The sequence below is a fragment of the Phaseolus vulgaris genome, chromosome 10 (genome assembly GCF_000499845.2).
Source record: "Phaseolus vulgaris cultivar G19833 chromosome 10, P. vulgaris v2.0, whole genome shotgun sequence".
Classification (NCBI taxonomy): domain Eukaryota; kingdom Viridiplantae; phylum Streptophyta; class Magnoliopsida; order Fabales; family Fabaceae; genus Phaseolus; species Phaseolus vulgaris.
Genome location: NC_023750.2, coordinates 22483621 through 22497747, shown reverse-complemented (window position 1 = coordinate 22497747; position 14127 = coordinate 22483621). Strand labels below are relative to the sequence as shown.

Sequence of the window (14127 nt, the reverse complement as noted above, 5' to 3'; positions counted from 1 at the left end):
GCCTTGGGATTGTCTTCGACACGCTGAAGCTCATCGCGAGCGAATACAACGCCCACTCCCTGACCACCTACTTTGGTAGGGAGACTCCTCTCGTATTGTTTTCTGTTATCTGTATTTTACTGCATCATGCTCGCTCCATTGGTCCCTTCCACCTGTTTTCCTTTGTGCTAAATGCCTTACGTCTCGTTCATTCGCGCGCTTTGTGAGTTTCTATAACTGCTTTGGTCTTAACTTCTGCTATTGGGTTTGTCTGAATGTAGGATCAGTGATGGACGCTTCCAAGGGGATGGTTTTGGCGAAAGCGATGAAGGCTGCTCGTGCCGCCAAGGCTGGCGCCTCTTCCGCCCCTGCTGCTGACCCAAATCCTTCATTAACCTTGCCCTTACCGCCACCAACCAGTACCGAAGCCCCACTAGGCTCATCTTCACCATCCTCACATAGCCCCGAGGCGCTTCAAACACCCGGCTCTCCTCCGCCCATCGCCGCCGTCCCTCTAGCTGTGGCTTCATCACCGGCTCCAACCCCCCTTGACAAAGGAAAACGGGTCTTGGAGATTATATCCGATGATGAGGACTCTGATGGCGTGGTGCCTTTCAAGAGGAGGAAAGTTGCGAGGGTTCCCATCATGCCAGCGGCATCGCCCCAGGGAGAGGATTCCTTCAGGGACAACCCTCCAAGTGCTACTTCTCTTCCCCCAACAATGGTCCAAGAGGAAACAGGCGAAGGTGCCGAATCTGCTCCACCCCCGCCACCGGCAGAGGTCTCTGTTTCTCCCGCTTCCGTCGCCGCCGCCCCCGATCTTATTGCCATCCCTCCTCCAATTATGCATCTGATGAGGGGCTTCAGCGGTGGATCAATGCCAGAAGGCTCCGACAGGAGGGAGGGAATGCCCTTCTACTTGGGAGCCTTCTTGGCCGTGGCCCTCGACTGGCGTGCCCAAGCTAGAAATGCTGTTTTGCAGACACAAACCCTCTAGGCCTTGGAAGCAAGGGTGGCTGCTTTGGAGGAGGAAAAGAAGACTCTGGGACGCCAAAACGAGGCCTACCAAGCCTCACTGAAGTTGGCGCAAGAGGCCAAGGAGGAGGCTGAGAAGTAGCTGGGTGAGGCGATGGAACTACAGACCGAGTTTTACGCTCGGGAAGTCACCCTCCAAGTTCAGGTAACAAGCCTCCAAGACATAGTCGAAGCTTACGAAGAAGTTCAGAAGGACTTGAAGGGGCGATGCTGTGAGTAGGCTGATGAACTGGAGCGGATGGAGGGGGAGATGGCTACTCAGGCCAAGGCTTTGGGCCTTCTCCAGGTTGACCACGACAAACTGCCGATCGAGGTCAGCCGACTCCGTGTGGAGAAGGAGGCTTTGGAGAAGCAGGTAGCTTTTGGGGACGCCACCATTGAGGAGTTGGAGAAGGACAAGAAAACCCTTATCAATGACATGGAGGGCACCTTCGAGGAAGGGTTCAAAGAGGCTCTGGTTTAGGCCGTCTGTGAGAACCCGGGAATCGACGTTTCCAACTGCGATTCCACTCATCACATCGTTGACGGGAAGGTCGTGCCCTTGGAGCTGGATGACTGAACCGCCGCCCTCGACTACCACCTTACTCGTTTGCGCTTTGTACTTGTTTTTGTCCCCCTTCAATGAACTTGTAACTTCTTTGAACTATCGGTCCTTTCGGCACAACTATGGATGACAATTTTTGTACCTTTGAGTTATCGAATTCCGTCTGTATGATTTTACCTTCATGTTTCGCCTTCACCCTGTATGTCCGGCGCCTATGCTTCTTGAAGGCGTCAGTGGCTTTACCATTGCCGCAACACGAAAGTTGAGACCTACTCTGGGTCCTAAACACTTGGGATAAGGTCACGCGTCGATGCCCACGCCCATGGAGAGTGATATGATTCCAATAGCAAGATATAGATGATTCTTTGACATTTTATGGAATCAACTTGAGTTGGAGATAGCTTAGGCACTTTTAATAGAATTGGATCAATGTTCTATGTTTCAAGAACTCACCAAAACTTGCACCAAACACCAAACTCACATGGAAGACCCATTTCTTGCCAATTGAACCAATTAAAAGATGTAAAAATGCAAATGAACCGATTAAATTGCTTAACAAATGAAATGAACCGATTAAAATGCTTCAAAACTGAAATGCACCGAACAAATCCAAGGAGAAAGAAGATGAACCGATTGAAACATGAAAATAAGCAAGAACACCGAATAGAAAGCAAGAAAGGAACCTAAGACATGTTTGGGAATTCAAATAGGCACGGAAATGGAATGAGAAGATGGAGAAGAAAGAGGACTTATGTGGTTGTAGTTCTTGGTTGATGAACACGCCACTTGAAGTGTGAATGCTCCAAGATAAGTGTGCAATGCCGCCACTTGAGAGAACCAAGGCACTCAAGATGAGACTAGGAAGAGGAGAAATCAAATCTCACTCACTCAATCACCAAATTGGGAGAGTTTCTTTACTACAAATTCCAAATCTGAATTGTGAATGACCTAAGCCCTCCTTTTATAGGAGCAAGGGCTGGTCATGAAGCTTACAAAACAAGCTAACCAAAAGTCCCTTGCATGCTACTCACTTCTAGCACCTAAAGTGAAGCATGAAGAGTCACCTTCTAGAAAATTCTAAACTAATGCCTAAAGATGCTTTTACAAAAGAGGTATCTAAGGTTTCCCTCTAAGCACCTTTCCTAAAAACTATGTATTTAAACATTCTATATTATTTACAAATTTATAAAAGAAACTATAAAGAGAGATATTTAAATGAAGCCTATTCTTGAAAGCTTGTAGACTTCTTTGGCTTTATGGCTTGATCCTCTCTTTATTTTATGTCTTCTTTTTAATTTTGAAAAGACTAGAAGGAAGAACTTCAAATGTGTAGGTGAATGACCTTTCCCTTCATTAATAAAAGCCTCCTTTATTTGATTCTCATCATACTCCTCGAGTTGGAGAGAATTCGTCCACGAATTCTGAATCCCTGCATATAACAAAGTCAGTTTAGTTTTACAAGTAAAAGTGGAAGAAAAAGGCAAACATGACTTAGCTTTTGTAAACAATGGGATTTCAGAAAAGGAGCTTCTATAAATCGACCAAGTTGGAAAAATTTGTTTGGGAATGATGATATCTTTTGGAAAAAGGCCTCTTAAGTGGTGAAAATCATTAGGAGGTATGAAATCATCCCTAACACTTTTTAACCAAGATGGTGTTGAAATAGAAACCTTGGGTAATGAAAAAGATAAGGAAGGAAAACACCTTGGAGGTGAAAGGATAAGACTCATGTCAACTTGGCTTTCTTTGTCTTTTTCATTTTTACGTGAGGGAGGTGGGTGAGGTAGGTCTTGTTTTACCTTGTTTGTCATTAAGGTTTTTTGTGGACAATGAAGAGCTCTGAAGGGTCCGGTCCACTTGGGAGACAGCTTATTCTCCAGCTCGTATGGGTGGGCTTTCCTCATAACTAGGTCGCCAATCTGAAACTGTCGTGGCTTTACCTTAGAGCTATATTGTCGCTCTACTCTTCCCTTTACCGCTTGGGCTTTTATTCTGGCTTCCTCCCTGGCTTCGTCTAGTAGATCCAGGTTCACCCGCCTTTCTTCGTTGGATTCCTCAACCACAAAGTTTTGAAAACCTGGCGAGCTTTCGTGTATTTCTACCGGGATCATCGCATCCGACCCATACACCAAACTGAAAGGCGTCTCCATGGTAGAAGATTGGGGCGTGGTATGGTATGCCCAAACGATCATTGGTACTTCCTCCGCCCACGCCCCTTTGGCCTTCTCTAGCCTTCTCTTTAGTCCCCTTAGCAAAACTCTGTTTGCTGACTCTACTTGCCCGTTAGTCTGAGGGTGTTCGACTGATGCGAACACTTGCTTGATGCCTACCTCAGCACACAGGTTTCTCAACTGCTGACTGGCGAACTGGGTTCCATTATCGGATATCAGCCGCCTAGGTACGCCAAAATGGAACACAATGTTCTTCCACACAAAGTGTTGCACCTTGTGCGCAGTGATCTGGGCCACGGGCTCTGCCTCTATCCACTTGGTGAAGTAGTCGATGGCAACGATCAAGTACTTCATCTGCCTTATCGCCAGTGGGAACGGACCTAGGATGTCAATCCCCCAGGTATGGAAAGGCCACGGGCTGTATATGGATCGCAGCTCTTCTGGCGGCGCCTTGTGCCAGTCAGCGTGCTTTTAACATTGCTTGCAGCGCTGGACATGTCGCGCGCAATCCTCTTTTACCGTTGGCCAGAAGAAGCCTGCGCGTATCACCTTGGAGGCTAAGGACCTTCCCCCTACGTGGCTCCCGTAAATGCCTTCGTGGAGCTCCGCCATTATTCTGGTACACTCGTCGCCACTTACGCACGTTAAGATAGGGTGAGTGAACCCGTGCCTGAACAACACTCCGTCCACCAGAGTGTATCTTGCGGCATTTCTCTTAACCTTCTTACCCTCTTCAGGCTCCACGGGGAGAGCCCCATCCGCCAGGTACCGCCTGTATGGCGTCATCCAGGTGTCTCCTTCGGCTAAGGCACATATTTGCATCTGCCTTCCTTCTTCGGGCGTGTCCGCGTATGCGCTGATGCGGGGCGTCTTCAGCGTATCTTGGATCAAAGAACGATGACTCCTTGGACTCCCTCTTTATGTACAAATCTGGAGGACATCCACCCTGTTATCTTCCACGAATTTACGCGGAGCTTTGAGCGTCTCTTGGATCACTGTCCTCTGTCTACCCCCTTGCCTGAGCTGGCCAGCTTGGCAAGCAGGTCGGCTCTGGCATTCTGCTCCCTTGGGACATGTATCAGCGCAAGAGCGTTAAATGCTCCCTTCAATAGTTGGACGTATTTCAGATACGCCGCCATCTGCGGGTCTTTCGCCTGGAACTCACCCGACACCTGCCCAGTAATCAACTGGGAATCGCTTTTCACCAAGAGGTTCTGCGCGCCCATCTCCTTGGCCAGGAGCATTCCTGCGATCAGAGCTTCGTATTCAGCCTGATTATTACTTGCCTTAAAGGCGAAGCGCAGAGCTTGCTCAATCAGCACGCCATTGGGTCCTTCCAAGACTATTCCCGCACCACTCCCTTGTTGGTTGGAAGAGCCATCAACCGAGAGCAACCACTGTGAGCCCACCTCCACCTCTTGTTCACCTCCGGGCGAGAGTTCTGCCACAAAATCAGCATATACTTGCCCTTTGATGGATCCTTTAGGCTCATACTGGATGTCGAATTCTGACAACTCCACCGCCCAGCGCACCATTCTTCCAACCACGTCAGGCTTCTGCAACACCTTCTGTATAGGGAGGTTTGTCATCACTACCACCGTAAAGCTGTGGAAGTAATGACGGAGCCTCCTGGCTGAAAACACCACTGCTAACGCTGCCTTCTCCAGCGCCTGGTATCTCGTCTCCGCGCCTTGTAATACCTTGCTCACGAAATAGATGGGCTTTTGACTCTGGTCCTGCTCTTGGACCAGCACAGAGCTGATAGCCCGCTCTGTCACCGTGAAGTACGGCCGGAGGGGCACGCCTGTTACCGGTTTGCAGAGGACCGGTGGCGTCGCCAGGTATTCTTTCAACATAATGAAAGCCGCTTCACATTCGTGAGTCTATGCAAAGCGACTATTTCTCTTGAGGCACTGGAAATATGGGTGCCCCTTCTCTCCCCCGGCGGAAACAAACCTTGAGAGCGTCGCCATCCACCCTGTCAGCTGCTGCACTTCCTTTACTGACGTCGGGCTTCGCATGGCGATAATCGCTACGCATTTGTCGGGGTTCGCCTCTGTTCTCCTCTCCGTGAGCATGAAACCTAGGAACTTACCGGCCTCTACCCCGAAGACACACTTCTCAGGGTTTAGTTTGAGGCGATATTTGGATATAGTGACGAACAGCTCCTCTAGGTCTGCCACACCTTCTGCATAGGGAGGTTTGTCATCACTACCACCGTAAAGCTGTGGAAGTAATGACGGAGCCTCCTGGCTGAAAACACCACTGCTAACGCTGCCTTCTCCAGCGCCTGGTATCTCGTCTCCGCGCCTTGTAATACCTTGCTCACGAAATAGATGGGCTTTTGACTCTGGTCCTGCTCTTGGACCAGCACAGAGCTGATAGCCCGCTCTGTCACCGTGAAGTACAGCCGGAGGGGCACGCCTGTTACCGGTTTGCAGAGGACCGGTGGCGTCGCCAGGTATTCTTTCAACATACTGAAAGCCGCTTCGCATTCGTCAGTCTATGCAAAGCGACTATTTCTCTTGAGGCACTGGAAATATGGGTGCCCCTTCTCTCCCCCGACGGAAACAAACCTTGAGAGCGTCGCCATCCACCCTGTCAGCTGCTGCACTTCCTTTACTTACGTCGGGCTTCGCATGGCGATAATCGCTACGCATTTGTCGGGGTTCGCCTCTGTTCTCCTCTCCGTGAGCATGAAACCTAGGAACTTACCGGCCTCTACCCCGAAGACACACTTCTCAGGGTTTAGTTTGAGGCGATATTTGGATATAGTGACGAACAGCTCCTCTAGGTCTGCCACACCTTCTGCATAGGGAGGTTTGTCATCACTACCACCGTAAAGCTGTGGAAGTAATGACGGAGCCTCCTGGCTGAAAACACCACTGCTAACGCTGCCTTCTCCAGCGCCTGGTATCTCGTCTCCGCGCCTTGTAATACCTTGCTCACGAAATAGATGGGCTTTTGACTCTGGTCCTGCTCTTGGACCAGCACAGAGCTGATAGCCCGCTCTGTCACCGTGAAGTACAGCCGGAGGGGCACGCCTGTTACCGGTTTGCAGAGGACCGGTGGCGTCGCCAGGTATTCTTTCAACATACTGAAAGCCGCTTCGCATTCGTCAGTCTATGCAAAGCGACTATTTCTCTTGAGGCACTGGAAATATGGGTGCCCCTTCTCTCCCCCGGCGGAAACAAACCTTGAGAGCGTCGCCATCCACCCTGTCAGCTGCTGCACTTCCTTTACTGATGTCGGGCTTCGCATGGCGATAATCGCTACGCATTTGTCGGGGTTCGCCTCTGTTCTCCTCTCCGTGAGCATGAAACCTAGGAACTTACCGGCCTCTACCCCGAAGACACACTTCTCAGGGTTTAGTTTGAGGCGATATTTGGATATAGTGACGAACAGCTCCTCTAGGTCTGCCACGTGCTGTTCCCTATCCTGCGACGCCACTACCATGTCGTCCACGTAGGCGTATACATTCCTTCCTAACATGGGCGCTAGGACCTTGTCCATCAGCCTTTGGTAGGTGGCGCCCGCGTTTTTCAGCCCAAAAGGCATCACCTTGTAACTGTAACTGTAACTGCAAGTCTCTGTCATGAATGCAGTTTCGCTCTCATCTCTCGGGTGCATTTTGATCTGGTTGTATCCCGAGAATGCATCCAGGAAGCTTAGCACCTTGCAGCCGGATGCACTATCCACCAACACGTCGATGCTGGGTAGTGGGTACGAGTCCTTCGGGCACGCCTTATTTAAGTCCGTGAAGTCCACGCACATCCTCCACTTCCCATTCGCTTTCTTCGCCAGGACAACGTTGGCTAACCACTCAGGGTATTGAATCTCCCTGATGTGGCCAACACTCAACAGCTTTTGCGTTTCCTCCTTTACCACCAGCTGCCTCTCTTCGTTAAACTTTCTCCTTCTTTGGCGCACGAGGCGGACCGTGGCGTCCATGCTGAGGTGATGACATAGGAAATCCGGGTCGATGCCAGGCATATCTGAGGCAGACCATGCGAAGGCATCCAAATGGCGTGAAATCACCTCTGGCACCCCCTCCTGCTCTTCTTGGCTCAGCAAACGCCCTAACTTAAACGTTTTGCCGCCAATCTCCCTCTCCACGGCGTTAGCCGCCTGCTGATCCCTGCTATTATCCTGAATGGGCGCCGCCTCTTCCACGGGCGCCGTATCGTCAGGTCCCTCCTCCATGAGTGTATCTACCTCGGGCGTCGCCCTCACGGGTGTGGCCTCGTCAGGCGTTGTCCCGGGGGGCGTCGCCTCAATCATCGATGTGTCCACACTGGGCGGACGCTCAAACACCATGAACACGCTTTTCTTCGTTTTCAGGCTGTTTTCATAACACTTCCGTGCCTCCTCCTGATCCGACTTGATGACTATCACCTTGCCGCTGAGGTCCGGCAGCTTCATCTTCATATGGCGCGCGGAGGCTACTGCGTTCAGCCTATTCAACGCCGGTCTGCCCAACAAAATGTTGTAGGCGGAGTTGGCGTTTACGACCAATTACCGGATGCTTTCGATACGCGAGGCCTCTCCATCCCTGAACGTAGTCCTCAACTCCAGGTAGCCTCGGACTTCCACCTGGTTATCCGCAAACCCATATAGGCACCCTGTGTAGGGCCTCAAAAGGTCGGGAGACAATCGTAACTTGTTGAATGTCGACCAGAACATGACGTCTGCTGAACTTCCCTGGTCGACAAGAACCCTGTGCACTTTTCTTCCAGCCGTGACAACCGAAATGACCACGGGGTCATTGTCATACGACACCATGTCTCGAAGATCCCCTCTCGTGAACACGAGGTCCGATTCCCACGGCTCACCCGAGATCCTTTCTTCGATCGAGTTGACCCCCCTCGCGTATTTCTTTCGCTGGGAGGCGGTGGGTCCTCCGCCGGAAAAACCTCCAGCAATGGTGTGAACCTCGCCGAGAACGGGCATCTCGTGTGCTTGCTCCTCTGTTGGCGCCGGCAGGGCGGCGGTCGCGGCGGGTTCTGCGACGTAATCCTTTAGAAACCCGCTTCTCACCAGCTCATCAAGCTGGTAACCCAACGAGAGACAGTTGTCAATGTGATGGCCAAAGGCCTCGTGGAACTCGCACCAAGAGTCTTTCCGTGGCCCTAACACCTTGTTAGTTTTCGCCGGTCGCCTCAACCTCTCAGCTATATTAGGCACGGCGATCAGGTCCTTCAACTCCACTACAAAGTTGTATCTCGCCGGCCTTGCCCTTTCCCTAGCCGGGCGATCGGCCCCTGCTGGACCCCGGGGCAGGGGTTTTCTGGCTTCATAGGGGCATCTCCCCTCTGACTTCTTCCTTCCCGTCGTTGTCTCGTTGACCCTGACGGGCTAAACCCGCGTGTGCGTCCTCGGGCGTGAGGGCACAACGCTGGTTTGCTTCTCGCACACCTCTCATTCGGAGGCGATATGTTCCACTGCCCGACGCCGTATTTCGGCAAAAGTCCTTGGGCGATTGCGAATAATAGATTCGCAAAAAGGGCCGGGACACACGCCTTTCCTGAAGGCGTACACAATCATGGGCTCCTCCGACGTGCCCACTTTTACCACTTGGGCCCCGAAACAGCTGATATACTCCTTCAAACTCTCCCCTTGGTATTGCTTCACATCAAATAGATCGTAGGAGACTGGCCGCGGGGCCCTGTTCGCCAGGTATTGCTCTCTGAACAACTGTGACAGCTGCTGAAAAGAGGTGATATGGCCGTTAGGAAGGCTGATGAACCAATCCATGGCCATTTCTGTCAAAGTGCTCATGAAGAGCTTGCATCTTGCACCGTTAGAGCCGCCTACTAACACCATTTGTGTGTGGAACGCCGTGAGATGCGTCTCAGGGTCCTCCATTCTAGTGAAAATCGCCTTGGGCCCTGCGAAGGTGTTGGGGATCGCCGCATCTAGGATCTCCTGCGAGAAGGGAGTGGAAAACTCCCTTGGTGGGGTGAGATGCTCCGTCTCTTCGTGCTCGCGTTGCCCCTGGTTGTTCCTCAGACACCGGCGCAACTCCTCATTAACGCGATGGAGCTCTTCGTTCCTCACATGCGAGGCGTCGAGATCCACCTGCATGCGTTCTTGTTCTATCTTCGAATCCGCCATATCATCCTGCAGTCCCCGCATTATCTCCAGGACCTGCTGCATGGACATTTCTTCTCCTGCAGCGCGTGCGGTACCTCGTCTAGTGGTGGCCATTCCTCACTGTTTTCTCAAACGTTATCGTGACTTGATAGATCTTTTCAAACTTGCGATGGGACCAATGTTTTATAACGGCCCCACGGTGGGCGCCAAATGTTCCGTCCGGTTGACCTGGGACGTCTTTGTGCGCGACCTCAACCGTCAGCTAGGGACTCCTCCCCACTGGTTACCTGTGGATTCCTGCAAAGAAGGACAAAAGGGCGCCCTAGCGGCCGTTTGCACTCCGACGCTCAAGTCAGCCAGCAAGAAACACCAAAAACTATGCACCTCCGTATCGGAGCACCGTGTATGGCACTCTGAAGGTGGTAAAAAGGAAACTATGTCTAGTGTACATTTTCTTCTTCTGGCCAAAATCCTTCCCTAGTCCCTTGTCCGTAACCTCAAGGCTCGAGCAAGCAACCAGAGTGTCTCTCAAAAATTAGCCAAAAGTTCCAACCCCGTTTCCAACATTCGAGGCGCTATTTAAGCTACTCCCGCATTCAAAGCGCCTTAAAGCGCATTTAATTATAAAACGTAGCGCATTTAAGACGTTTAAACCGATTGGGAGCATTTATAGTACCTTAAACGCTCGAAACGGAAACTGTATTAAATAACCATAATTACCTTGGACCTGACAAAATGGCGTTTCTAATCTGACCTGGCTGCTGTACACGTGGAGGGCCTCACAGCGCCGTGACCCCATCTGGGGGCATTTCTTAGTGTGAGTCCTCCTACCTGGGAGTGCATCTGCGCTAGAGGTGACTTTTTGGGTGCCAACTCATGCCCCCAAACATCTAGTCACTCACTCTGAGAGCGTATCTGCCTTCCTCTCGTACCCTGCACTTGGCTACCCTGGGCGTGACCTTCCTCTTGAGTCGTATCTATCCCAAGGGTGTCTCTGGGGCGGCAGGGGCACTTCACGAGTCAGGCTGCCTTACACTGGCGCTATCACTATGGCCTTGAAGCCACCTTTCTCTTCTCTTTATTACTACCCTGGATTATCGGGATTTGAGGCCTTCCCACGGCGTCGCTCCCTCCATGGTCTTTCTTACCCATGGGTATCGGGGAGCCACACTGTGATCGCCTTGCCTTTGTGACATTTGACCTTGGCGACGCCCTAGTTGGGCGACGCCTCAACTGGGCGATGCCTTAACTAGGCGACGCCTTGACCTTGGCGACGCTTCCTCTTGGCGACGCTGGCACTTGGCGTCTCTTCACCTAGGCGACGCCTCATGTTGACTTTGACCCCCCGACGTTGACTTTGACCTTGACTTTGTCAACGCCCGGATACGGGATGGTACAGCGGTCTTACATTCGTCCCTGGGATGCATCATGATCTGGTTGTAACCAGAAAAGGCATCCAGAAAGTTGAGTAACCTGCATCCGGATGCGCTGTCCACCAAAGCATCAATACTTGGCAGCAGGTAAGAATCCTTTTGACAGAAGTTCCGGCCGGTTGACTGGGATCGTCTTTGCGCGTGGCTTGTCCTTGCGAGCTAGGGCACCTTCGTTTGCTCCGGCAAAGACACCTGAAAAGAGAAGTGAACAAAGGGGCGCCCTTGCAGCCGTTTGCATTCCAACGATCAAGTGAGCTAGCGAGAAACATCAAAAAAGTGCACTGAATGACTAAAACTGCGTAACTAGAACTGTGTTGCCCTAATTGCCTTGTGCTCACTGAGTGTGCCGCGAAGACAACTAGGGTTTTCTCTGTGTATCTCTGTGTATTAGGTTAAAACTCGGTCCCTGTTCAAATGCCCCAAGGTCCCTTTTTATACACCTCTAATCTTTAAAGCGCGTTAAAGCGCATTGAAGGTGTATAAAACATTCGTTGGAACATTCGAATCTTAACTGAATTAACGCGTACCTTGGCAAACTTTCCCTGAAACTTTTAATGAGCACGTGGGTATTGCCACGTACCTTTTTTACTTGATCGTTTATTCAGTGCAGAGGGTCCTACAGCGCAGCCACCCGACTTAGGGTTATTTCATCATGTGAGCCATTTTTTCTGCGAAATGCTTCCGGCACGTGGGTTGACTTTCTGGGTGGCAACTCATGTGTCTCAATCACTAGTCACTCGCCCGGGGGTGTATCTACCTTTCTCTCGTACCAGGCACGTGGTTCTCCCCTGGTCATGGCCGTCTCTTGGGTCGTATCTGCCCCAGGGTTTCCCAGCACTGGCGTGGGTACTTCACGAGTCAGGATACCCCCTACTGGTGCTAGAACTTATGGCCTTGAAGCCACCTTTCTCTTCTCCTTGTCACTGTTCTGAACTGTCGAGGCCCGAAGCCTCCTTGCGATGTCTTAGCTTGGCGATGTTTTAACCTGGCGGTACCCTTGCTTGGCGATGCCTCTCTTGGGCGATGCCTATCTTGGGCGATGCCACTCTTGGGCGACGCCTCTCTTGGTCGACGCCTCACTTAGGCGATGCCTCAGCGAGGCGATGACTCGAGCGGTCAACGTGTTGACTTTCTTCCATGGGTCTCTAGAGGGGTTCCACCATGTGTTGACTTTGACCTTTAGTCAACGCCCGGGGATGGGACGGTACAACAGGCCTTGTTGAGGTCTGTGAAGTCAACACACATCCTCCATTTTCTGCTGGCCTTCTTTACTAGTACCACATTGGCTAGCCATTCGGGGTACTGAATTTCCCTTTTGTGGCCAGCCTTCAATAGCTTCTTCGTCTCTTCTCGTACGACCCGATGCCTTTCTTCATTGAATTTTCGCCTTCTCTGGCGAACAGGTCTGACCTGGGGGTCCATGGTGAGACGGTGACACAGGAAGTCAGGGTCTATGCCGGGCATGTCAGAGGCGGACCATGCAAACGCGTTAAGGTGTCGTGCTATGACCTCAGCAACCTGATCTTGCATTTCTGGGCTTAAGGACCATCCAAGTTTGAATGTCTTCCCACCGATCTTTTGTTCTACCACATCTCTGACGGGCTCAGGTCGGTTCTCCCGGGCGATCTCTACGCGGGTCACCCCGTCTTCTCTTGGGGGTCCGGTAGTGACAGAAAACACCCCTCTCTTCGTTTTAAGGTTGTTTTCGTAGCACTTCTTCGCCTCCTTCTGGTCGGAATTAATGGTGATCATCACACCTGATTCTGCCTGTTGACCAGAACATCGAAGCTTGCCTCGTCAAACTTGGATCGACGTGCGCACCGCTTCAACCTCCGTCCTTCGTCACGATCCACCTCAAGAACCTGCAAAAGAACAGAGCGGCGCCGCTGCGGCCGATCGCACTCCAACGCCCAAGTCAGTGACTGAACCACCAAATACTAAGAGTAACACTCAAGAACTCTCAAGGAACCGTGAACCAGTTCTCTCTCAGTATACTCAAGAAACTCGCAAGCGTAAAGAAGACAATCTGAACGTGCGTACCTCAGAACTTCGTTGAGAAACCCTTATATACCTGGACACTTTCTCTCTCCTGGCAGTTACAGACCTGGACACGTGGCTCGCATCCAGCTGTACACGTGCCATCATCTGGAGCCTCCTTGACTTGGGCGCTACTTCTGACTCTCATTTTGGCTAAGTTACTCATGCATGGTACTACCCAGTGCATAGTTGTCCTGGAGTGCGATCTCTACTGGGATTGGCGAGCTAGGGTGCCTTCGTATACACCTTCCCTGTGGCCGCCTTCATAATCTGCACCACCTTCATATTCGGCGATGTGCTTGCTCCGGCGATCTCTGATCGCTTGGTCGCCTGGATTTACATCTGGCGACTTCATCTTCAACTTGGTGACCGCCGGTATTGGTGTGAGGGAGATCGGAGCACGCCAACTTAATAACTGGCGACTACACGAACCCCCCGACCTCCTTCCCTTCTGCCAGCCTGGCGTCCTCTCAACACGACTATACAATAGCTCGATGCCACGTCATTACTTCCGACTACCAGGGCTCAACAACCTGATCTTGCATTTCTGGGCTTAAGGACCATCCAAGTTTGAATGTCTTCCCACCGATCTTTTGTTCTACCACATCTCTGACGGGCTCAGGTCGGTTCTCCCGGGCGATCTCTACGCGGGTCACCCCGTCTTCTCTTGGGGGTCCGGTAGTGACAGAAAACACCCCTCTCTTCGTTTTGAGGTTGTTTTCGTAGCACTTCTTCGCCTCCTTCTGGTCGAAATTAATGGTGATCATCACACCCTCAATGGAAGGCAACTTCATCTTTATATGCCTCGTGGAGGCAACTGCTCCTATCCTATTTA

General features: G+C 51.4%; 2 protein-coding genes across 2 annotated transcripts; one reads left to right on the top strand and one right to left on the bottom strand.

Annotated features, from left to right (window-relative positions):
• The first annotated feature begins 268 nt into the window (after nt 1–268).
• LOC137816942 (classical arabinogalactan protein 9-like) lies at nt 269–976 on the top strand. Its single transcript, XM_068620129.1, has one exon. The coding sequence runs from the start codon at nt 269–271 to the stop codon at nt 974–976; it is 708 nt and encodes a 235-aa protein (XP_068476230.1).
• Nucleotides 977–9147: 8171 nt separating this feature from the next.
• On the bottom strand, nt 9148–9813 carry LOC137816937 (uncharacterized). The gene has a single exon (XM_068620118.1). It carries the CDS (start codon nt 9811–9813, stop codon nt 9148–9150), a length of 666 nt encoding a protein of 221 aa, XP_068476219.1.
• Between the last annotated feature and the right edge of the window lie 4314 nt (nt 9814–14127).

Excerpts from the sequence above, each read along its gene's own strand:
- LOC137816942 (XM_068620129.1), top strand. The coding sequence starts at position 269 with ATGGACGCTTCCAAGGGGATGGTTTTGGCGAAAGCGATGAAGGCTGCT.
- LOC137816937 (XM_068620118.1), bottom strand. The coding sequence starts at position 9,813 with ATGCAGGTGGATCTCGACGCCTCGCATGTGAGGAACGAAGAGCTCCAT.